Source organism: Dasypus novemcinctus, chromosome 5 (assembly GCF_030445035.2).
Source record: "Dasypus novemcinctus isolate mDasNov1 chromosome 5, mDasNov1.1.hap2, whole genome shotgun sequence".
Lineage (NCBI taxonomy): Eukaryota > Metazoa > Chordata > Mammalia > Cingulata > Dasypodidae > Dasypus > Dasypus novemcinctus.
Window position 1 is genome coordinate 114675555 of NC_080677.1, and position 24009 is coordinate 114699563.

Sequence of the window (24009 nt, forward strand, 5' to 3'; positions counted from 1 at the left end):
AAAGTTAGAAAACTGTCTCAGAGAAAGTTTAAATAAGGAGGCTCTTAGCCTCCAGGCAGGATTCTCCACCACATTGGTACTGTTTGAGTTATAGCAAAGACACTTAAACTAGGCACTGAACGGAGAAGGTGGCCAAAGAACGCCATCCATTGGCGAACCAGGGAAGTGCTGGTGTGGAAATTAACTGAGGCTTTTGTTGGTCTTTATGGCCTCCCTCTACAAGGCTCTAGTTAGAAGGTCCAGAGCCCAGTTTTGAGCAAGCAACAGGGACGATCCCTAAGATCCAGAATGAAGCAAGAATCAAAGAATAGCAGAAACACAAAATCTCCTGCCACTACATTCCCACAAAAAAGAGAAATTGAGCTTCTGAGCTCAATGAATGCCTAGACAGCAGCAAAAAATGTAAAGAAAATGGAAGACACAGCCCAAGACAAAGAATATATCAAAGTCCCAGAAAGACACAGGATTTGAGACAACTAATCAATGAGGGACACACAAATTTCCAAAATCAAATGAATGAGTAGAAAGACAATATGACTAAAGAGATAAAGGACATCAAGAGGACAGTGAGCAAGCACAAAGAATTTGAAAACCTGAATAGAAAAGTAACAGAGCTCATGGTAATGAAAGATATAATAGGTGATATTAAAAACACATCAGAGGGAGTGGATGTGGCTCAAGTGGCTGAGTGCCCGCATCTCTCATGGGAGGTGTCCCAGGTTTGGCTCCTGGTGCCTCCTTAAAAAACAACAACAACAAAAAAAAAAAAACAAGCGAAACAAACAAAATAACCAACGCAAGGAAGCCAATGTGGCTCAGTGGTTGGGCACTGGCTTCCCATATATGAGGTCCCGGGTTCAATCCCTGACCCCAGAACTTTAAAAAAACAACAAAAACAAACAAAAAATATATTACGGGCATATAACAGCAGACTCAAAATGAAAGAAGAAAGAATAAGTGATGCCAAAGAAATAACAGCTGAAATGGAAGAGAGAAAAGAATGGAAAAAATTGAGCAGGGGCTTAGAGAGTTTAATGATAACACGAAATGCAACAGCATACGTGTCATGGGAGTTCCAGAAGGAGAAGACAGGGAAAAAGGGGCCGAAAGAGTATCTGAGGAAATAACAGGTGAAAGTTTCCCAACTCTCACTAAAGAAATGAACTTATATGTCCAAGAAGCACAGAATACCCCAATCAGAATAAATCTAAAGAGACCAACTCCAAGACACATACTATTTAGAATGACAAACGTCAAAGATAAAAAGAAAATTTCTGAGAGCAGCAAGGAGAAGCAAAATATCACATACAAGAGACACCCAGTAAGACTTGGTGCAGATTTCTCACTAGAAACCACAAAGGTGAGAAGACAGTGGTAAGATACAATTAGGATACTAAAAAGAAAAACTTCACGCTGAGAAAATCTTTATTCAGCAAAATTGTCCTTCAAATATGAAGGTGAGTTTAAAATATTCACAAACAAATTGAAACTAAGAGAGTTTGTAAATGAGAATCTACCTTTGCAGGAAATATTAAAGGAATCCTTAGAGCCTGAAAGAAAAAGACAGGATAGAGAGGCTTGGAGGAGAGTATAGAAGGATAGCAGAAAGGATAAATAAAAGAGTAAAAAGAAAGATGAAAATAAGATATGACATATGAAAACCAAATAAAATGGTGGAAGTAAATAATGCATTACAGTAATATCATTGAATGTGAATAGATTAAACTCCCCAATCAAAACATATAGACTGAAAGAATGGATGAAAAAAAATCACATAGCCAACATGGTATGTAATGGGGAAAGGTTGAAAGCTTTCCCTCCAAGACCAGGAACAAGACAAGGATGCCACTGTCACCACTGTTATTCAACATTGTGCTAGAAGTTCTATCAACAGCAATTAGAAAAGGGGGGGGGGAAGGTATCCTAATAGGAAATAGGAGGTTAAACTCTCACTACTTACAGATGACATAATCTTATGCTTAAAAAATTCGGCAAAGTCTGTGACAAAGCCACTTAAGCTAATAAACAAGTTCAGCGAAGTGGCAGGATACAAGATCAACATATAAAATGCAGTAATGTTTCTGTTCACTAGTATTGAACAAGCAGAGCAGGAAATCAGGGGGGAAATTCCATTTCAAATAGCAACAAAAAGACTCAAACACCTAGAAATCTATTTAACCAAAGAAGTATGGGACATACATACAGAAAACTATAAAACAATGTTAATGAAATCAACAAAGACTTAAACAAATGGAAAGACATTCTGTGTTCATACACTGGAATAATAAATATCATGAAGATGTCAATCCTACCCAAACTGATTTATTTATTAAGATTTATTTTATTTATATCTCTCCCCGCCCCCAACCCCAGTTGTCTGTTATCTGTGCCCATTTGCTTCATGTTCTTGGTTTTGTCCGCTTCTGTTGTTGTCAGCAGCATGGGAATTTGTGTTTCTTTTTGCTGCGTCATCTTGCTGCGTCAACTCTCTGTGTGTGCAGCGCCATTCCCGGGCAGGCTGCAATTTCTTTTGTGCTGGGCAGCTCTCCTTACAGGGTGCACTCCTTGCGTGTGGGGCTCCCCTATGTGGGGGGCACCCCTGCATGGCAGGGTACTCCTTGAGCACATTAGCGCTGCACGTGGGCCACCTCCACATGGGTCAAGGAGGTCCGGGGTTTGAACCACGGACCTCCCATGTGGTAGACGGATGCTCTATCCATTGGGCCAAGTCTGCTTCCTGCAAACTGATTTAAAGATGCAACGCAAGACCAGTCAAAATTCCAATAGCCTGCTTTACAGATATAGAAAGGCAATTACCAAATTAATTTGGAAGGGAAAATTTCAGAATGACAAACATCATTCTGAATAGCTGAAAGCACTATAAAAAAGAAGAACGATGTGGGAGGAATTTCACTGCCTTTCCTTGAAACATACTACAAAGCAATGTCAAACCAGCATGATCCTGGCATAAAGACAGACACAATGATCAGTGGGATACAACCGAGAGTGCAGAAATAAATCCTCACCTCTTTGGCCAACTGGTTTTTGGCAAACCTACCAAACCCATGTTAACAGGACAAAATAGTCTCTTCAGCAAATGGGGCTGGGAGAACTGGATATCTGTAACCCAAAGAAGGAAAGAGGACCCCTATATCACTCCCTATACAGGAATCAACTCAAAATGGATCAAAGGCCTAAATATAAAAGGTAAGAAACTACTAGAAGAAAATATAGGGAGACATTTTAAAGACTTTGTAGTAGGTGGTGGTTTCTTGGACCTTCCACCCAAAGCATGCACACCTGAAGAAAAAATAAATGGGACCTCCTGAAAATTAAACACTTTTGCACCTCAAAGGATTTTGTCAAAAGGGCGAAAAGGCTGCCAATTCCAACGGTGAAAATATTTGGAAATGACGTATCAATAAGGTTTTAATATCCATGACATATAAAGAGAAGCTACAACTCAACAATAAAAAGACAAACGATACAATTTAAAAATGGGCACAAGACCTGCATAGACATTTATCCAAAGCAGAAATACAAATGACAATAAAACACATGAAAATACGATTAACGTCACTAGCGATTAGGAAAATGCAACTCAAAACCACAATGAGATATCATTTCACACCTATATACTGATCACTATTAAAAAGACAGAAAACTACAAGTGTTGGAGAGGATGTGGAGAGAGAGGAACACTTACATACTGTTAGTGGGTAGGGAGAATGGTATAGCCACCATGGTGGACTGTTTGGCAGTTCCTAAAGAAGTTGAATATAGATTTGCCAAATGACCCAGCAATACCACTACAGGGTATATACCCAGAAGAACTGAGAGCAGTGACACGAACAGACATATGCACACTAATGTTCATAGCAGCGTTATACATGATTGCCAAAAGTTGGAAGCAACCTGGGTATCCATCATCCAATGAACAGATAAACTGTGGTGGATTCACATTAAGAAGTGTGAAGAAGTCATAAAACATATAACAACTTGGATGGACCTAGAAGACATATGTCATAAAACATATGTCAACATGGATGGACCTGGAGGACATTATGTTGAGTGAAGCAAGTCAGTCACAAAAGGACAAAAACTATATGATTGTACTTCTATGAACTAAATATATTGTGTTAATTCATGCAGTTAATAACTTGAATATGGTCAAAAGAAAACTGAATGAGGTTAGAGAACAGAATGCTGAGGGTTAACGTCTGCAGAATTGGTTAAAAGGAAATGTGTCAATCTTTGGAAATGAATAGAAAACAATGTTTTTAACTATCAGTACTATTGTGTGGGTATGAAAAGTGTTTCAAGGGAATGTCTATGGTTATATATATTATAAAAGGAAAGCTAAAAAATTTAACACGGAACTGTACAGCATACTAAAACTGCATGTGAAATACGGCTATTGGTAAAATTGCATGTATAAGGCTGTTTTTCTCTGAAATTGAATAAATGTATGCTAATTCTACAACACATTAATATCAAACAAAAAATTATGCTAAGTACAAGAAACCAGACACAAAGTACTACATATTATATGACTCCATTTATACAAAATGTAAATATAAGTTAACTTATAAAGGTGAAATTTGATTACTGGTTATGTAGGCCTAGGGAAGCACTGCTAAGGGGTTTGGAGTTTTTCTTTTTGGAGTAATGAAATGGTTCTAAAATTTTTTGTGGTAATGAATGCACAACATTGTGAGTATACTAAAAGCCATTTATTATACACTTTGGATAGATAGTATGGTATATGAATATATCTCAATAAAATTGCTTAATAAATAAAATTTTTAAATGTGGTATATGCATATGATGTATTATTCAGGTATAAGAAGAAATGAAGTTGTGATACATATGAAAACATGGATGAACCTTTAGGACATTATGTTGAGTGAAATAAACCAGTCACAAAAGGACAAATACTGTATGATTTCACTAATATGAACTATATATAATGAACAAAACCATGGATTTAATAACTAGAAGAGTGTTCACAAGAAGACAGAATGAGGATAGAGAATGGGGAGTCAAGGCTTAATTTATGCAGAATTTGTAATAAGGTTGATTGTAAACGTTTGGAATTAGATAGCGGTGACGATAGCACATTAGAGCGAATATAATTAGCAGTACCAAAATGGGGTATGACTGTGGCTGAAAGGTAAAATTTAGGGTTGTGTATGTCACTAGAAGGAAAGCTAAAAAAAAAAAAAAAAAAAAATTGCTACAGGGAACTATATAGCATAGTGAACCCTGTTGTGGATAATGAGTGTGATTAATAGTACAAATATAAGAATGTTTTTCCATGGATCAGAACAAAGGTATGTTAATATTACAAGATATTAATAACAGGGTGGTATTTGGTCAAAAATACACCTAATGCAAACTATGGACTGTGGCAAATAGTAATATATTAAAATTTTTTCATGAATTGTAAGAATAAGAGAGAATTATGCTAAGTGACAGAAACCAGACACAAAGTCGATATACTGTTTGACTTGGTTTATATAAATTGTAAATATAAATAAATTTATAGAGACAGAATTAGATTAACTGCTACGTATGGCAGGGGAAGTACATAGTGGTTAAAGAGATGAATGCTAACTGGTATGGTTTTTCTTTTTGAAGTAATGAAAATACTCTAATATTGATTATGGTGATGAAGGCACAACTCTGTGGTTATACCAAAAGCCATTTTAATGTACACTTTATTGTTATATGAATATATCTCAATAAAACTGCTTTTTAAAAAAAGAGAGAAAAAGTGGGAACAAGAAGAATGGAGGAAGTATCCAGAAGCCTGAAACCTTGCTACACTTTTAATAAAAGGTTAATTTCATTCTTTTTGTATATAAATAAAAAACAACCTTCAAACTTGTAAACTTGCCCAGACTAATATTGAGGGCAATTAAGAAGGTGAGATTTCCCTTTACATCCCTCAAATTCTAACAGTACTATCATAGTAAGGTCTCCAGAAACTGTTTTCTGGAGAACTTATTAGGCCCACTATACAACTTTATTTCTTATTTAAAACAAAGAACAGAAAACCACCTTTAGATTCTTCATAGTCTGCCCATTCATCAATGAACTAGGACCTTAAAAGATCCAAGTATAACTCTTACTGGTCTTCCAGGATATAAGCAGCCATCATTGTCTGATTTCCACATTTAAAATCTGGATCTTCTAACCCAAAGGTCCTATTTGGCATACTACAACTTCCTTGGGGGTGACAGGCATATGTAACAGCTGACTCATTTATCTGACTTTTGTATTAGCCGAGAACCTTCTCTAACATTAAATACAAAGTCAGTATGGCAATTTTAGGAGCCCAATAAATGTATGCCAAATGAACACCAAGCCACTCTCTACAACTGGAAATTCAGCACTGCTGGTTTTCTAAAAGATACCTAAATTCTCATATTAAAAAAATAAGTTACTTCAAAATGTTCTTGCATTTTAATTTAAAAAACTGAATGATTAAAGATCAACTACAATAAATTCCTCAATAATGATCTGTATCTCCTGATTTGTCTTTTTCAACAAAACTTGCTCTCGTCTCCCCTCATCTTTCTGCATCTACATTACCAAAACCTGCTCTCTTCTCCCCTCACCTTTCTGTATCTATACTACCTTTCAAATCTTACTCTATCTGTCCTGATTATTTTAATCCCATGAGGCTATGTGGCGCTCCATATATGAATTACATATAAACCACTGAAAATACCTTTCTATAAGATAACTTAAAATTTTCATTTGCAAATGGATAAGCTGTTTTCTAACTCAGATTTCTAGCAGCTCCTTTTTGTGTTACTATCAAGTTCCTTTGAAAGCTGTTGTCCTTCACTAACTTCTACAGACTTTACTGGACTCCACGAATGGGCCAAATATAAGGATTATTCCTAATTACTTGTTTCAAGTAAAATACATATATGTACAATTTTTAAGATTGGCAAAAGTAAACTGCTTTGTCATTAAATTTTGCTTCAAAATTAACAGGTAAGAATGTATCTTGCGACAGCACAACTTTTTGGTAAATTAATGCCAAGTACAGGAATTTAATTTAACTGTCATTTTAATGTGAAGTTTGACTTTAGACAGGCATGTAACCCAGGCATGTAACTGTGCTACTCACATTATAGTTCATACATTGAGTTTTAGCATTTCATGACAAGAAAGGTACAAAAACTGGAGAATAAGCACTTGGAAATACTTATAGCAATTTGACAGTCCAACAACATTCAATCACATGATCAGTGGACTCTTTGCAGAATGAGATATTTATCAGTTTGGTTGTTAATGAATTTAGATGGTAGATCACATAGCTGAGAATAAGAGGCAAGTACAGTAGGACCATATAGAACAGGCTGGGGGCAGGGGGAAGAAAAAGGAAAATCTGGTTCTTCATTACAGATAGTTTCAAGGAACACTGATGTAACTTTTCTGGGACCTAGATTCTTGTGAAACCATGAGGGCATTTGGCAAGCACGCTAAGATTTCTTTCTTTTCTAACATTCTCCAACACTGCAAAATCCTAGGTAAAGTAATATAAAAGCAAAAACTGCATAAACACAGAAAGAAATTGATGGAGAGTGACAAGTTAAAAAAAATTAGGTTGCAGATCAACTCTCACCAAGTATAATAGTACTGATACATCACCATGTTGAGAATATAACACTGCATTATCCTAGACTTTTTTCTTTATTATTCCAAGCTTTTGCCTATGAAAACATATTTCCATCAGACTTCAAAATCAACTTTGTTGGAATATTATGTAATGCGAAAGATACCAATACAAGAGAACAAGACAAATTAAATAAATTTACAATAATGTAATTCTTAAAATATCTCTTTTTCTAGCAACTTAAAATGTTATAAATATTAGCCATTTAATCTTAACATACATGTGAAAATGCATCTCTGTTAAAATCAATTAAATTTTCCTGGACCATATAAAATATGCTAATTTAATCTACCCATAACGGGAAACTATATACTCAAAGACTTATTAGCCTTAACATGTCCAATAGTTTCAAAAAAAACTTGAAAGGAAAGCAGATGTGGGTCAACAGAGCATCCACCTACCATACAGAAGGTCCAAGGGTTCGATACCCAGGGCCTCCTGGCTTGTGTGGTGAGCTGGCCATGGCAGTGCTGCTGCACACAAGCAGTGCTAGCCCGTGCAGGGATGCTCCCGCATAAGGGTGCCCCCCTGCCTCACAAGGAGTGGCCCCTGCGCAAGGAGAGCCGCCCCACACGAAACCGCAGCCTGCCCAGGAGTGGTGCAACACACATGGAGAGATGACGCAGCAAGATGGTGCACCAAAAACAGACACAGATCCCCAGTGCCGCCTGATGAGAATACAAGCAGATACAGAAAACATACAGCGAATGGATACAGAGAGCAGACAGCAGTTGCGGGCGGGGGGGGGTGGAGAGAAATAAATTTTTTTAAAAAAGAAAAAAATTGAAAAAGCATACATTCCACAAAGGTTCATCCTCTAAGATACATAACCACCATATATACCTACTATACAAGTCCAATGACAGAAAATTAATAAACTACTACAATGAGATGAGAAAGGGAGGACAACTAAAATTGAAGATGACAATTATTGCATGATTTCACTTATATGAAATAACTGGCATAAACAAGCTCAGAGAATCAAAAAATTAGAATACAGATAAGCAGGGGAAGGGATGGAGATAAAGAATGATAGGTGAATGTTTAATGGGTACAAAGTTTCTACTTGGAGTGATGGAAAAGTTTTAGTAATGGATGGTGGTGATTGTAGCATAACATTGTATATACAATTAACATCATTGAATTGAAGACTTGAAAGTGGCAAAATGGAAAATTTTAGGTTGTATTTATGTTACCAGAATAAAAATAAAAGAAAATCCAGAGAATTGTATAATACAAAGAGTGAGTCCTAATGTAAACTACTGACCATAGTTAATAATAAATTATAATAATATTGTTTCATTAACTGTGACAAAGGTTCCACACTAACACAAAATGTTAATAATATGGAAACTGGGTATGAGGGGAGGTATATGGAAATGCTGAATTCTCTGCATGATTTTTCTGTAAACCTACAGCTACTATAATGAATTATATCATACATACATGAACATATATAAACCATAAGTGGGGAAGCAGATATGGTTCAAGAGATAGAGCACCTGCCTACCATATAGGACGTCCAAGGGTTCGATGCCCAGAGCCTACTAGCTCATGTGGTGAGCTGGCCCATGTGCAGTGCTGCTGTGTGCAAGGAGTGCTGGCCCACAGAGGGATGCCCCTATGTAAGGGTGCTCCCCATGCAAGGAGTGGCCCCCGCTCAAAGGAAAGTCATCTTGCATGAAATTGCAGCCCACCCAGGCATGGTGCAACACACACAGAGAGCTGGCGTAGCAAGATGATGCAACAAAGAGAGACACAGATCCCCAGTGCTGCCTGATAAGAATACAAGTGGACACAGAAAGCAGACAACAGTGGGGGGGGGGGGGAGGGAAGGGGAGAGAAATAAAAAAATAAACTGTAAGTGTATAGTAAAAGTTATGAACCTACAAAACAAACATATATATCTTACATTTGGTGTATTTTTTCCCCAACCCAACCAATTACTAACACCCTGTATTAGTATTAAACATTTGTTATAGTACATGAGAGAACATTCTCATACTGTCCCGTTAACTACAGTCCATCTTCCACCACTGGATTCCCTGTGTTAAACAGCCCCATGTTTTGTACAATCCAAAGTGTATGCTCAGTGGCTCTCATTTCCATCACAGAGTTGTGCTGTCATCACATCAGTCAATTTTAGAACATTTGCATTATTCCAGATGGAAAAAACCCACACCACCTTAGACCCCTCCATAGTCATATCTTAGAATTGATATATCTTCTTTTCCATTGTTGCAAAAATATTATAGTATTACTGTTAGCTACTGTCCATAAGTTACATTAATTGTGATTTTTTTCATAAATCACCATATTCTTAACTTTGTAAAAGAAGAAAAAAAGATAGAAAGAAACCTAAAATGGAGAAAAAGATAGTGACCCATAAAGCTAGAACACTAATACTAAAAATGACTATAAAGAAAAATACATCCAATTTATGATTAAACACATGTTAAACTTAAATATCTAGGAATATATCATCAAATGAAAAATTACAAGCAGAAAAATTTCCTTTAGAGACAATATTTTGTGTTATGTATCAGCCTAATGCTAAATAGGTCATCTGTGGGGCCACATTTAAATATAACTATTTTTATTAATAGTAATTTGGCAATAAATTGTCAAATTACTAATTGAGATGGTTTGTAGTCTCCAGAGAAACACAATTTCTTCCATATGGGTAGTTATGTTCCCATTTTTATTCCTAATGCTATTTATATGTCTTCTCTTTATTTTTTGATCAGACTTGCCAAAAGTTTGACTATTTTATTGGTTTTTTTCAGAGAACTAGCTCTAACTTTTACAGAAAAATAGAAAATTTTTTGTTTGCTTTCTTCCTATTTCTATTTTGCTAAATTCTGCTTAATTCCTACCTTCCACGGTTATAATGCTTATTCTTTTTCTGGTTTCCCAAGATGAAAGTAAGTTCATTTATTTTCATTCTTTTTTGTTTTCTAATAAATGCATTGAAGGCTTTAACTTTTCCTCCAAATACCATTTTGGTCTCATTCCAGAGATTCTAAGAAGCAGTGTTCCAATAACTGGTTTGAAATGATGCGTAATTTCTATTTTGTTCTCTTTTAAAAAAGAGTTAAAAGAGTGATTTTTTATTTTAAAGGTCAATGGATTTCAAAACAATCTTTTGTTATTAACATATAATTTTATTGTACTATTTTTGGGAAGACAATGAAAAATTCTATATATAAAAAAATTTAACCAACACCTTAAAAACAATAATGATCTGCAGTGGGGAACTCCCAGGCCAATTTCTGGATGAAAGCCAACAAACCAGAGTAATAAGCAGATTATCTGAGTAACAACAAAGCCACTAAACTCAGACTTTAGTTTAGTAGCCAAACAGAGGATAAGGATAACATTCAAAGTCTGGGGCCACACCAAGGTAGACTTTAGGGAGAACCTCCCCATGTTTAGCTGAGACCCAGCCTACCCCAAAAGGCTCTTTTAGTTTCAGGACAGAACAAAGCAGATCTACCTACCCTTCTTCCAACTAGGCACTGCAGAGAAGAAGAGAGGGTTGGGGAAATGGACGGGAAAATCATCCTTAAGAAATTATTGAAACCAGCCCTAGAGAAGATCTGCATCTTTGATACACATAGCTTGAGTAGACAAGGGCCTTTAAGCTTGAGGCATCCCTAATAGCAATGTTTATAGAGCCCAGCAGAAGCCAACTCAAAGCCTCCCTAGAAGAGGGCAAAAGCATTCTAGGTCTTAGGGAATCCTTCAAATAATTTTTCCAATGACAGTGACCAAGAAGAAGGCAAAGATAACCATGAGCATAAAGAAACAAAACAATATAAACATCTATCAAAAGTACCCCCCCACACACCCCCAAAGACTTCAACTACAGGAATTAGTTGACACAGACTCTAAAATAACACTTACCTGTTTAAAGTAATAGATTACGAACTTGGAAATATCTGCAGAGTATAAGAATCCATAAAAAATAACAAAGCAAGTTTGAAAAAAGAGAAAACAGAAGGTCTAAACATGTAAAACAAAACCAAATTTGAAAATTCAGTAGACATACTTAGTTGCAGACTGACCCAAAAGAAGAAATAATTCACATCCTGGAAAAGAGATCAAAAGACATCATCCATTAATCCATTAATGAAAGAAGAAGATAGAAATTAAAGAAGAGAGATTAAGAGACATAGAAGACAATGAAATATTTGAAAGAAAAAAAAAAAATTTAATCAGAGTCCAAGAAGCAGAAAAGAACAAAGACAGTATCTAAACAGATAATAGCTTTTGTACCCATCCCCAGAACAAATGAAATTTACCAATTCACAGAGTCAAGAAGTCCAACAAACCCCAAGCAAGAAAAATAAAATGAAATACACAGGTGAGTTCTAATTTTTGGAAATGGGTGATATTTCCACTGAAGCCAATACTATTCCACCAGTATTTTAAAAGGTATATTGTTCATAGGGTACAAAATATGTGCACATACAAACACACACACTTACTACTTGTGTTATTTAAATTCTTCATTTCCTTTTTACTACTTACTTCATCTGTCAAATTCTAAAATACATATTAAAGTCTCTCCATTATGAATGCAAATGCAAATTTCTCCTAGCACTTCTATCAGCTCAATATACTTCAAAATTTTGCTGTTAAATACATGAAGATTCATGATTTTGTGGACCTGTTTCAGTAAGAAAAATTCCTCTCCTTTTAAAATGTGTTTGATCCTGAATTTTATTATGATTAATCAGTATTATACCTTCATTCCTGAGATTTCCACTTGCCTGATATCTTTCTTATTTCCTGTTTCATTGGTATTTTCCCTGTATTTTTAAAATTTTATTTTAAATTAACTTTGATATGTTTCCAGTCAACAGTTCTACAAGGTTTATTAAGAAAAAGAGCAGTCTGCCATTTCCTTCTCCTTCCCTGCCCCCCAAGGCATTTACTGCTCCCCAGAAATAATCCTATTAACTCTTTGAAATGATTCTTTTGCCATTAACCACCATATCTCTAAATAGCATACTTTTATTGCTACTTTTTAATTTTTCAGTTTTAGAAATGATCACATTATGCAAGTTGAAGGTTTACTCTCACTTACCAACCCGCTCTATACACCCTAAGTACACTTTTAACCTCCTACTTTCTAATATATTATAATATATATAATTAATTCTATATTAACTGTGGTTAATCAATATTCAGGTTTACATTATTATAAAACATAAATGCTACTTACACACTTCTACTTCCATCTTTGAGAGTAAATGGTAAAGACCTATCACCAAAAACAACTAGAGGACTACAAAACAAACACATAAAATAATTGTTCCGGACACTGGACAATAGGCGATAATCAGCAGGTTGGTAATCTCTGAGTATTCACTCAGAAGCAAAAGAGATGAGAACCATAATTGCCCAGTGTGGCAGTTTGATATTATTTATGAATTCCAAAAAAGATATAAATTATGTTAGTAAACTGGTCTGCTCCTCTGGGCATAATAACCCCCCCCCCCCCTTTTTTGTGTGTGTGATACCCTTTGACTGTATTAGATTCAGCTGAGGTTCATTTGATTAAATTATGTTAAGATTAGGGCTTTAATTCAAGCACATCATTAGGGTGACTTAATTTGAGTCCCCGCCCCTTTTGTGGGATACACACACACACACACTCACTCACTCAAGGAAAGCACAAAAGAAGAAATACACAGAGGAAGAGAGCTCCAGACACAGAAGACGAGACAGCTTTGATCCTGCAGTCCCAGGGAAAGAGGTGAGCCTTTCGCCTGATAGTCTACAGTTGACCTTGTGAAGAGCACAGAGCAACTGAGCCTGGAAAGAAATGAGCTCTCCAGCCTAGCGCTGATAACAGAGGAAGCTGGTCCCACAGACCTTAGGAGGAAAGAAAAAGGCTGAACCCTCGCAGATATTGCGCACCATCTTGTTTCAACATGTAGCAACAGACATTTGGTGAGGAAGCACCCCCTATGGTACCCTGAGCTGGACCCCTTAGTGCCTTGTCACTGTAAGCGTCTACACCAAATAAATACCCTTTACATAAGACATCAGATTTCTGGTACTTTGCATCAGCAAACCTTTGGCTGACTAATACACCTTTTTCTCTTTTCCGGCATTTAGCGGACCCTAACACGGGAAGGGAAAGATTAAGAGGGAACATCAGTTACTGAGCTCAGGAGACAAAGATAAAAATTTGGGGAGACTGAGACAATTGAAATTTATAGGGCAAAATACTACAAAAGGGAGATACCCCAAAATAATTCCAGGAATCTACACAGACAATTACCATAGTTGCCAGGTTTCATAGGAAGCTCTCCAATGAACAATAACTTCATAGTACCATTCAATAATGAATTTGGGGAAGAAATTAAAAAAGTAATATAATCACACACAAACTCTTTCAGAAAATAGAGGATGGGGAGGCATTTCTCATTTTATGAGGCCAGCAATAGATTGATATCATAACTGCAAACCTCAGTGTTCCCAAGGTGAGGTCTGTACCTGATGTCCTCTATTCCTGGTGAGGCCTCAAAGGCCCAGCCCAGCCTTACACTGTTGGAGGGTGACCATCTAAAGCAGGGGTCCACAAACTACAGCCTGCAGACTGTGAGCCTGCTTGTTTTTATACAGCTTTTGAGCTAAGAATGGTATTATTTTTCAATTGTTGAAAAAAATAAAATATGTTTTTGACACATGGGAAAAAAGAAGACTGATACCACATCCAAAACAAAAGAGAAGAAAACTACAGATAAATACCCCTCTTACACACAAACATCCTTCTGAAAATGTTAGCAAGTTGAATATAAAAAAGGATACTATATCATAATCAAGTGAGGTTTATCCCTGGAAGGGAAGGCTGACTAAAAGTCTATCAAAATAAATTACTGTTATCTAGAATATATGAGAAAAGAAAAAAAGCATGACCATCTCAATAGAAGCAAAAAGGACATGTGACAACATTCAGAATCCATTCATGACTGGAAATAAGCAAAGATACATCTTACAACTTCTTTTCAATATTATGCTGGAGAGCTTGCCCAATGCAATAAGGCAAGAAAAAGATCAAAAAACATAGAGAATGGAAAGGAAGAAGTAAAACTTGTCTTTATTTACAGATTCCCATGATCATATACATAGAATATGCTAAGGAATCTATTTAACAAGGATGCAGGAGAGTCAATACACAAAAATCAACTGTTGCATGTACTAGCAATGAACAAGTGGAAAATGAAGTTCTGAAAACAATATCATGTGCCACAGTGCAAAAAGTATAAAATACTTGTGGATAAATATAACAAAATGTACTGTAGTCTGTATTCTGAAAACTACAAAATATTGCTAAAGAAATTAAAAGACCAAGAAAATGAACCAGAGGAGTCAACATTTTTAAAACATCAATTTTCTTCAAATCAATCTGTATATTCAATACAATCCCAATCAAAATAAAGAAGGCTTTATATAGAAACTGACAAACTGGTTTAAAAATTTATATGGAAATGCTAAAGGTTTAGAATACCCAAAACAACTTCTAAAACAATAAAAATATTAAAAGATTGTATCAGGTTTCAAAACTTACAGTAATCAAGACCATATGGTATTGACATAAGGATAGACAAAATCATTAATGGACTCTAGAAACTGACCTCCACGTTTATGGGCAATTGATTTTCAAAAAGGATTTCAAAATCATTCAATAGTGTAGAGATGCTCCTTTCTACAAATGCAGCTCTAATAATTGGATATTTAAGAGAAAAAAACCTCGACATCCCCCCGCCCCAACACACACATGTCGCTGTATCATAATTACTTTTCCTTTTCGTTTCTCTTAGAGTTAATAACTGTTTGGACAGATTATATTTCTATGTATTTACTTCTAGTTCAACCATCAAATCTCCATCAACTGTCCAACACAATCACCTCTTAAGCCTTTCTATTTGAATATTTAAGAAATCCAAGTATTTTTTCAATTTTATCTTTTTGTAGGAACCTCACAGCTTTGTGACTTGCTGCATTTTAGATTGGTTGTCCTCTATACCTGGGGCACAGCTGTCATCCTTTCCCATCATCCCAGGAATTCCCATTGCTTCTCTCCTTTGTTGGATCTCCTGATTCCTTTATCCCATGTATTCTCTCTTGTTCATTCCTTCATGTTGGAGTGGCACATCCTCCAGTAGATTCCTGAGAGAGAATGCATGGAAGGCAAAACATTTTTGAGACCTTTCAGGTCTGTAAATTTCTTTACTCTACCTTCACACTTAATTAAGAGGTGAACAGGTACAGAATTCTAGGAAGAAAATAAATGTCCTTCAGAATTGTCTTCTAGCTTGAAGTGATGCTGATGAGAAGTCTGAACCATTCTGATTCCTGATCTTTCTGTATGTGACCTATGTTTTCCTCTCTGGAAGCTTGCAGAATTTCTTTATCCTTGATATTCTGATACTTCAAGACTTATGTGCCAGGCAGTCAATGGCCCTTTCAATCTAGAAATGTGTCCTTTGGTTCCAGGTCATAGTCTTCAATCATGTTTCTGATGATGAATCTCCCTCTTTATCATTGTAGTCTCTTTCTACAACAATTAACTGGATATTGGACCTGATGGATTGATCCTCATAAACTTATTTCTCCTCTCAAATAATCTCTCTCTTTGCCTTTTTGCCTTATAACCTCATCTTTCAACCCTTTCCTGGAGTTATTTCCACTATCACATTTTAATTTTCCATAACAACACTCATTGTTCACTGACTGTTTTTTTTAATACACAACGTTATTTCATGGATGCAATGTCTTCTATTATTTCTGTAATGAAAATAATTATATTTTAGTTGAAGTTTTCATTTCCTTGCCCAGTCACTGGTTTCTGAGTAGCCAATTACATGCAATGCTGTGTCAGAACACCCCATCCATGTTCCCACATCCTCTGCCATTTTACCAGGAATCTTTCTTAGAAATTCTGCACTAAAAAGACACAAAAAGTCAAGTCTAAGGGAAGACAAAGGAGCTTGTACCTATGTTTGGGGACATTAAGGTTCTTCTGACCCCATTAGGCTCAGCATCTAAGACCACACAGAAACACTAAACTCTCTTGGTTTTAAACTGCTTGTCTCTGCTTTTCAAAGCTATTAAAGGGCTCTTTTTAAAAATTATGTACCTATACATATTTTTTTTAATTAGAGAAGTTATGAACTTAAAGACAATCATACATAATGTGCAGAATTCCCATACCTCCACCCCTCCACCAACACCTTACATTGTTGTGGAACATTTATTAAGGGTATGAAATAACTTCACCAGACTATTACCACTAACTACAGCCCATAGAGTACATTTGGTATATTTTTCCATACTCCCCACCCCATTATTAACACCATGTATTAGTACTGTACATTGTTACAGTTAATGAGAGAACACTCATATTTGTACTGTAAACAACAATCCATTTTCTATCATACAGTTCACTGTGTTCTACAGTCCCATGCCAAAGAGGCTCTCTTTGCAAAAGAGTAGGTTTCCACTTCTGGACCATGACCAAGGGCTTCCTTCAACCACGTCCCTACCTCCATCTCCAAGTTTACTTAAATCATATCAGTTTGCCACATCACAGGTCACCTCTTCAGACCCTTTTCATGCAGGGTTGGGTGACATGTAAATGGTCACTTCATAGTTCTCTCCAGGCCTCTGGTAACATTTGTGGTTTCCCTCTGTGTTAACACAACCACAGGGTCTGGTCTCCCAGAGACCACAGCTATGCTGGTCCCTGACTGAGATGATCAACTACATAATTATTAATCCTGTTTTCGGTATACTCTCTGGCAAGGCTAAGCCAATTCTCAGTCTCCGTGATCGTGTATTGCCTGTACTGTCTGCCCTCCTTTAACTACTTCAGCCATAAGACAGGTACAAACAAGGTCTGGTGGCCAACAGACCAAAAAGAAGTTCAAGGCAATGAGTTTAAATAAGAAACCAAAAATTATTCCTGGCCTGACTAATATAATAATTGCCACAGAAAAAGCATATAATTTTGAAACCCAAAAGGGGACTGTCTCAGACCTCTCTGAGCTGGATTTTTTCCCATACGTGTTAAAGATCATTGGGGCTCATCCTTAGCCAGTCTCTCTTATTTTTTCTTTACCCTCTCTCCCTTTTATCCTCATCCAATCTCATGATTTAAATAGCATTCTGTATGTTGACTATTCTAGAATTTTTATCTCCATACCAGAATCTCTCACATGAACCTTAGACCTAAATCACCTATCTATTCAATATTTCCATTTGTAATAGGAATTTCAAACTTAGTAAGTTTAGAACTTATCTTCCCCCAAAAAACTACTGCTACTGCAGAATTCTCCATCTCAGTTAACGGCTACTCCTTACTTTCAATTTTCCAGTCCAAAACCTGGCAGTCACCTTCAACTCTTCTATTAGTCCTGTATGGAGGTTCATAGAAGATAATAAACTTTATATGTCTGAAAAATGCTTTATTATTATAGTTTATACATCTGAATGAAATTGAGAATTCTTGTTTCAAAATTATTTTCCCTCAGAATTGTAGAAAAACAAATTTCTCAATTATTTTCTCTTGTGTACAGCTGTAAAACAGAAATACTTGCATCAATTTACTCTTATTCCTCTGTAGTATATCTATATTTTCTTCTCAGGAGTTTTTAGAATTTTGTCTTTATTCTAGATGTTCTAAAATTTCACAAGTATACAAATCACACTGATCATTTTCAATCATCTTGTTTCACATTCACAGGGCCCTTCTAATCTGAGGACTACTGCTTTTCTTCATAAGATTTTTTTTTCAATTAGTTCTTTCATTATTTTACTGATCCATTCTTAGTTTACTCCTTCTGAAACTCCTCTTAACAGAGATTAGGACCTACAGACCTACATTTTATGTTGTTTAAATTTTCTTTCACTTTCTATTTTTGAACTTTTTAATGCTGTAATTTTGCAAAAATGCTCAAAACAAACTTCCAATTCACTAATTTGCTCTTGAACTGTGTCCATTTCGCTGTTCAGCTCATCTATGAGGTTTTTTAATTTTCATTTTCCCTAATTGATTCTTTTAAAACAATCTGGCTTTTTTTTTTTTTTAGTGAATATCTCATTCTTTCTTTCCTCTCTGAAAGGAACAATGACACTTTTAATAGTATCTTTGTTTGCTTCCTTTTGTCAGGTTCTTTATATTTACTGATTTTGTGCTTCTCTTTCACGATGTTGATTTTCCTGAAATATCTGTTGATTCTTTGCTGCTGCTCATTTTGACATGTGAAAACCCTGTCAGTCTGTTTATAGATGCTTTTCTGATTATGGCAGGATGATCTTTTTTAGCTGCAGAAAGAACATGTTGCTGGACAGGGTGTGCCAACAGGTAATATTCTGAGCATAAGACATTCCAGTTCCTCCAGCATGTTTCCACATACCTTAAGGCTCTGATCCAAATTTATAATCACATTTTAGCTACAGGGCATCCATTTCTACTACATGGCACAAAAGGGAGGCTGGGTGCAGCTGGGAGTTCCAATGTCATACTCAACTAACCACACCTACGTTTTCCCTAAGAGCTTAAAGCACCATTTAGCAACAGACTTCTGAGTATGCTTTGCACTAACGCTTCCTTCTTCAAACTGATCTCAATGGTCTGCCTTTTAGAGATTACTCACATTTTCTAGTCCTCCCAAGGCACCCCACCCTTGTCAAAGTTATTTCTCTTTGTTTTTATCTTTAAAATCTTCTATTTTTCTAGGAATTTGAGGTAATTCTAAGTAGTTCCTTAAGACTAATAACTTTCTTTGCCATTTTCAAAATAACTTCAATTTCTTTTCTACTATTTTTTAAATTTTTTTTATTGGAAGACTCTACCTTTATAACACTCTAAGGGAAAAAAAGAGATAAACCTCATGAAGTCAACCAAATACATAATCCTCAGAATCCTGGACTATCCTGAAAGCCACCACTTTCAACAAAATATTTCAGTAAGATTGTATTCTTATAGAACAGGGGTTCTTAACAAGGGGTCTGTGACTTTGAGTTGAAACTCAAAAAAAAACTTTATTCTTGTGAGGATGTTTTGGTACAAATGTAATATATTTATTAAATAATACACAGTATAGTGTGACTTAATAAGGGGTCAGTGGTTTTCACCTGACTGGCAAAGGGTTCCGTGGAACGAAAAAGATTAAGAGTCCCTATTACAGAATGACAGAGAACCAACTTTCACAATATAGCTGAATATCTGAAATCCACTAACAAAAATTTATATAGATTTTTTTACCGAATCCAATATTAAATACATTACATATTCCATATTATACCTTATGTATATTATACACATTACTCATTATATATAGTTATATATAAATTATATTAACTATATAACTAATGCTTAAATAGATACAACCTTTTTACAATCAAATATATACTGCATGTCCATTAGACTAAAAAAAATTCAAAAGTGCAATGCCTTCTGAGGTTTATAAATCCTTTCGTAAGGAAGTTGAGAGTAATTTTTTTTTAAGGTTTTAGGTATCTAAAGCACATTTCAGCTTTCTCAAAATTTGGTGGTAATGAACACAAAAGCTATTTGAAATGGGTAAGTAGAAAAAAAAAGTTTAAACCACACAGACATTAAAGAGAAAGCTGATTCTATAGATAAGTAACAGATATTTGCATTAAGCTCTAACATCACTAATAAAACCCAAATAGTTCATTCACTTCACTCTAACTGTGCTGTGGCTGATTATCAAAACAATAAACCCCAGAGAATGTTAAAAATGATATATTTTCAGAGATAGAAGATGTATTTCAGTAATACAGTATTTGAGAACAAAGGCTTTGGAGTCAAAAGATTTATATTTGAATCCCATATCTAGTACTCACTAATTGATGACTCTGAACAAATTACTTCAATTCTCTAAGCCCCAGTTTCCTCAAAGTACAATGAGGATAACAATATTTGACTAGAATTATAGGGGTTTAACAAAATGAGTAACTGATATCTTCTGAATCAGGATTTCTCAGTCATTTTAACCCATGATCCCTTTAAATAAACATCACAACTTTTCTCCTACTTTGCTCTAAAAAATTAAAGTGGATTTCTCCCCAAATTTAATACTGAATGTGTTTTTCCATTTCACACCAATCTATCCAAATCCACTACCCCATTAGGGGTTGAATTGTGTCCCCCAGAAAGAAATGCTCAAATTCTAACATCCAGCACCTGTGAATGTAACCTTATTCAGAATTAGGGTAGTTGTAGAAGGAATTAGCTAAGATAAATGAGGTCATACTGAAGTAAGATGCGCCCTTAATCCGATATGACTAAGTTCTTATAAAATGGAGAGAAGATACACAGACAGGAAGAAAGAACACCACATGATGCCAGAAGCAGAGATGGAAGTGGTGTGGCTACAAGCCAAGGAATGTCAAGGAGTGCCAGCAAACACCAAAGTTAAAAGAGGCAAAAAAAGATTCTCCCCTACAAGTTTCAGAGAGAGCATGGCTCTGATAACACCTTGATTTCAACTTCTAGCCTCCAGAACTGTAAGACAATACCTTTTCTTATTTTAAGCCACCTAGTTTGTGGTGTATTTTTATGGCAGCCCTAGGAAATTAAGGTAACTCCCTACTTCCAATGCCCTTAAACAGAGAGCATCAATGATCTTGTCCCTCTCCTCAAATGAGAAAAATAAAGACTAACCAGAGAATTTTGACTTTACAAAGGTCATACAGCTAGTTAACCACAAAGCCAAGACTAGACACTGACTCCCAGTTCAGGGTTCTTTCCACCTCACTATGATATCTCAAAAATATAATGGTCTATATAATCTCAGCTGAGATTTGGAGATTCTTGTAAATTCACTTACTCACATGCATGGATAAAAGCTATATACAAAATGATTTTGGAGTATTTACCTTTCTACATGCAGGACAAAGCCCATTTTCATCAGTGCGAATTCGATGCCAACAAAATCGGCAAATCTGATAGCCACAGGTGCAGGGGAAAAAATTGATGTCATCTATCTCCAAGGGCTCCATGCAAAGAGGGCATTCCACAGGGTCTTCCTTCACATCAGGACTGCGAGACATCTTCACGTTTATTAAACAGCAGCAAAAGTTTATAATAATTTAAGGGAGAAGGAACTTCAGCACTGAGAGCTAAAATGTTGAGCTTTGAAGACCTGTATGAAAATAAACAAAACACACTGCTTACTACTAGAGAATGAATGGCATATTCAGTAATCCAGAATCACATTACTGAAAAAAACTCATCTGAGGAATATCTGCTGTCATCTCAGGATGGATTTCCCTATCAACAGTTATAGCATAACTGTAATACCTTTTAAGGGAATAAATTCAATAAAGAAGCATCTTCTCTCTTAAAACTTAAATTGTCTCGGCTTTGATCTAAAAGTTAGTAATAACTGCCACATAACTAAGAGTATTACAGTATTCTAAGATGTGTCACAATTTACAAAACACACCTAATCAAAAAAGAGAGGCTTCATTCATCTAAAGCTGGATAACATCAAGGCCTTACATAAACTACAGAAAACAGAGGCTAATTGTAAAAAACAAAACCAAGTCCTAATAAATATGCCAGAGCATAAATGGTTGTTATTTTTAAAAACCCAAAGAAACAAGAAGGAGGGGTAAAAAACACACAGACCTCCACACTCACAAACACTTCTTTAAAAATTAAATGCTGTATCATTTTAGATTATGGAGCGTTGAGAACTTTAGGGTAAATATTTAGGCTAAAGTCACTGCTAGAATAAAAAGTTAAGATGAAATCTGTACTTCATTGCAATCTCTACCAAAATCACAGTATTTTCTTTTATTATTGTTGTTGTTTTTAGGAGGTACCAAAGTTGAACTCATGACCTTGAATATGGGAAGTAGGTGCTCAAGTACATGGAATTTGACAAACTGATAATAAAGTTTACCTAGAGGGGAGAATGCATAATAGCTTTGAGGCTGGGTGTGCGGATGGGGGTGGGAGAGAGAATGTGGGGATTAGCTCTATGAGATACCAAAACACTATTAATTTAGGTGATTTATATAATTTTATATTAGTACAAGAATAGACAAAAGATCGAAGAACCTAAAGATTCTAGGAAAAATGCAAAAATCATGATATTTAAATTATTTGATAAAAGTGGCATTTAAATCAATATAGAAAGGATGGACTATTTCATAACCAGTAAGGGACACTGGAAACTATCCACCTGAAGAAAAAACGGTTTATATCTATTTGACATTACAATCAATATAAATCCTAAATGATCTGTCCACAGAAATACACAGCAAAATAAACCCCTAAAGTGTTAGCGGAAAAAAAGGAATTTTTTAAACCTTGGGATACAGATATTTTCTTCCTAAGCGAAACAAAAATTCAAAAGCCAAAAGAGAAAATTATGATGGACTTAGCAACATGAAATGAAATAAACATAAAATTAAAGGCAAGCAAGGGACTAAAGGATATAGTCACTGTATATAATAGCGTCCAGAATATATAAAGTAATTTTATAAAGCAATAAGGAAAATAAATTTTAAAAAATATATTGAAGGAAGCAGATGTGGCTCAAGTGATTGAGCTTCCCCCTACCACATGGAAGGTCCCCCGGGTTTGGCTCCTGGTGCCTTCTGGAGAAGATGAGCAGGACTGCGAGCTGGCATGATGGGTTGGCACAGTGAGCTGATGCAACAAGATGATATAACAAGGAGACTCAAAGAGGAAACACAATGAGAAAGACAACAAAGCAGGGAGTGGAGGTGATTCAAGTAACTGAATGCCTCAGGTTTGGTTCCCGGTGCCTCCTAAAGAAAAGATGAGCATATATAGAGAGCACACAGCGAATGGACTTAGAAAGGAGGCAGCAAGCACAAACAACGGTGGGGGGGGATAATTTTTTTTAAAAGTTTGCAAACAAACTTCAAACACAGAGGGAAGGAAAATGGCAAAGCAGCAAGAAGTCTCTTATGATAGTTAATACAAAAGCAAGCACAGGAAAAGTTCAGTGGTTCCACAAAAAGTTAAACACAGAATTACCATATGACACAGCAATTCTACTCTTAAGTATATACCCAAAAGAAGTGAGAAAGGGTACTGAAACAAAGACAAATATTCATGTTCATAGGAGCACTATACATAAGAGCCAAAAGCCAGAAAGAACCCAAGTGACCATCAATAGATGACTGGATAAACTAATTGTGGATATATAATGGAATACCACTCAGTCATAAAAAGCACTGAAGTACTGATACAAGCTACAATGACAATGAATCTTGAAACCATTATGCTA

The 24009-nt window shown here is 35.7% G+C and overlaps 1 protein-coding gene across 7 annotated transcripts in view; it reads right to left on the reverse strand.

Annotated features, from left to right (window-relative positions):
* Nucleotides 1-24009, reverse strand: part of CNOT4 (CCR4-NOT transcription complex subunit 4) — a 133825-nt gene that overhangs the window by 63083 nt on the left and 46733 nt on the right. For 6 of the 7 annotated variants that reach the window (XM_004470448.5, XM_004470446.5, XM_004470449.5 and 3 more), the window contains exon 2: nucleotides 21620-21885. In XM_004470448.5, coding sequence (XP_004470505.2) covers nucleotides 21620-21793 — 174 coding nt within the window. In that variant the 5' untranslated portion in view covers nucleotides 21794-21885. Of the gene's footprint in view, nucleotides 1-15737; nucleotides 15881-21619; nucleotides 21886-24009 lie in introns of those variants that run through there. The other variant, XM_058297418.1, reaches the window with a different exon arrangement.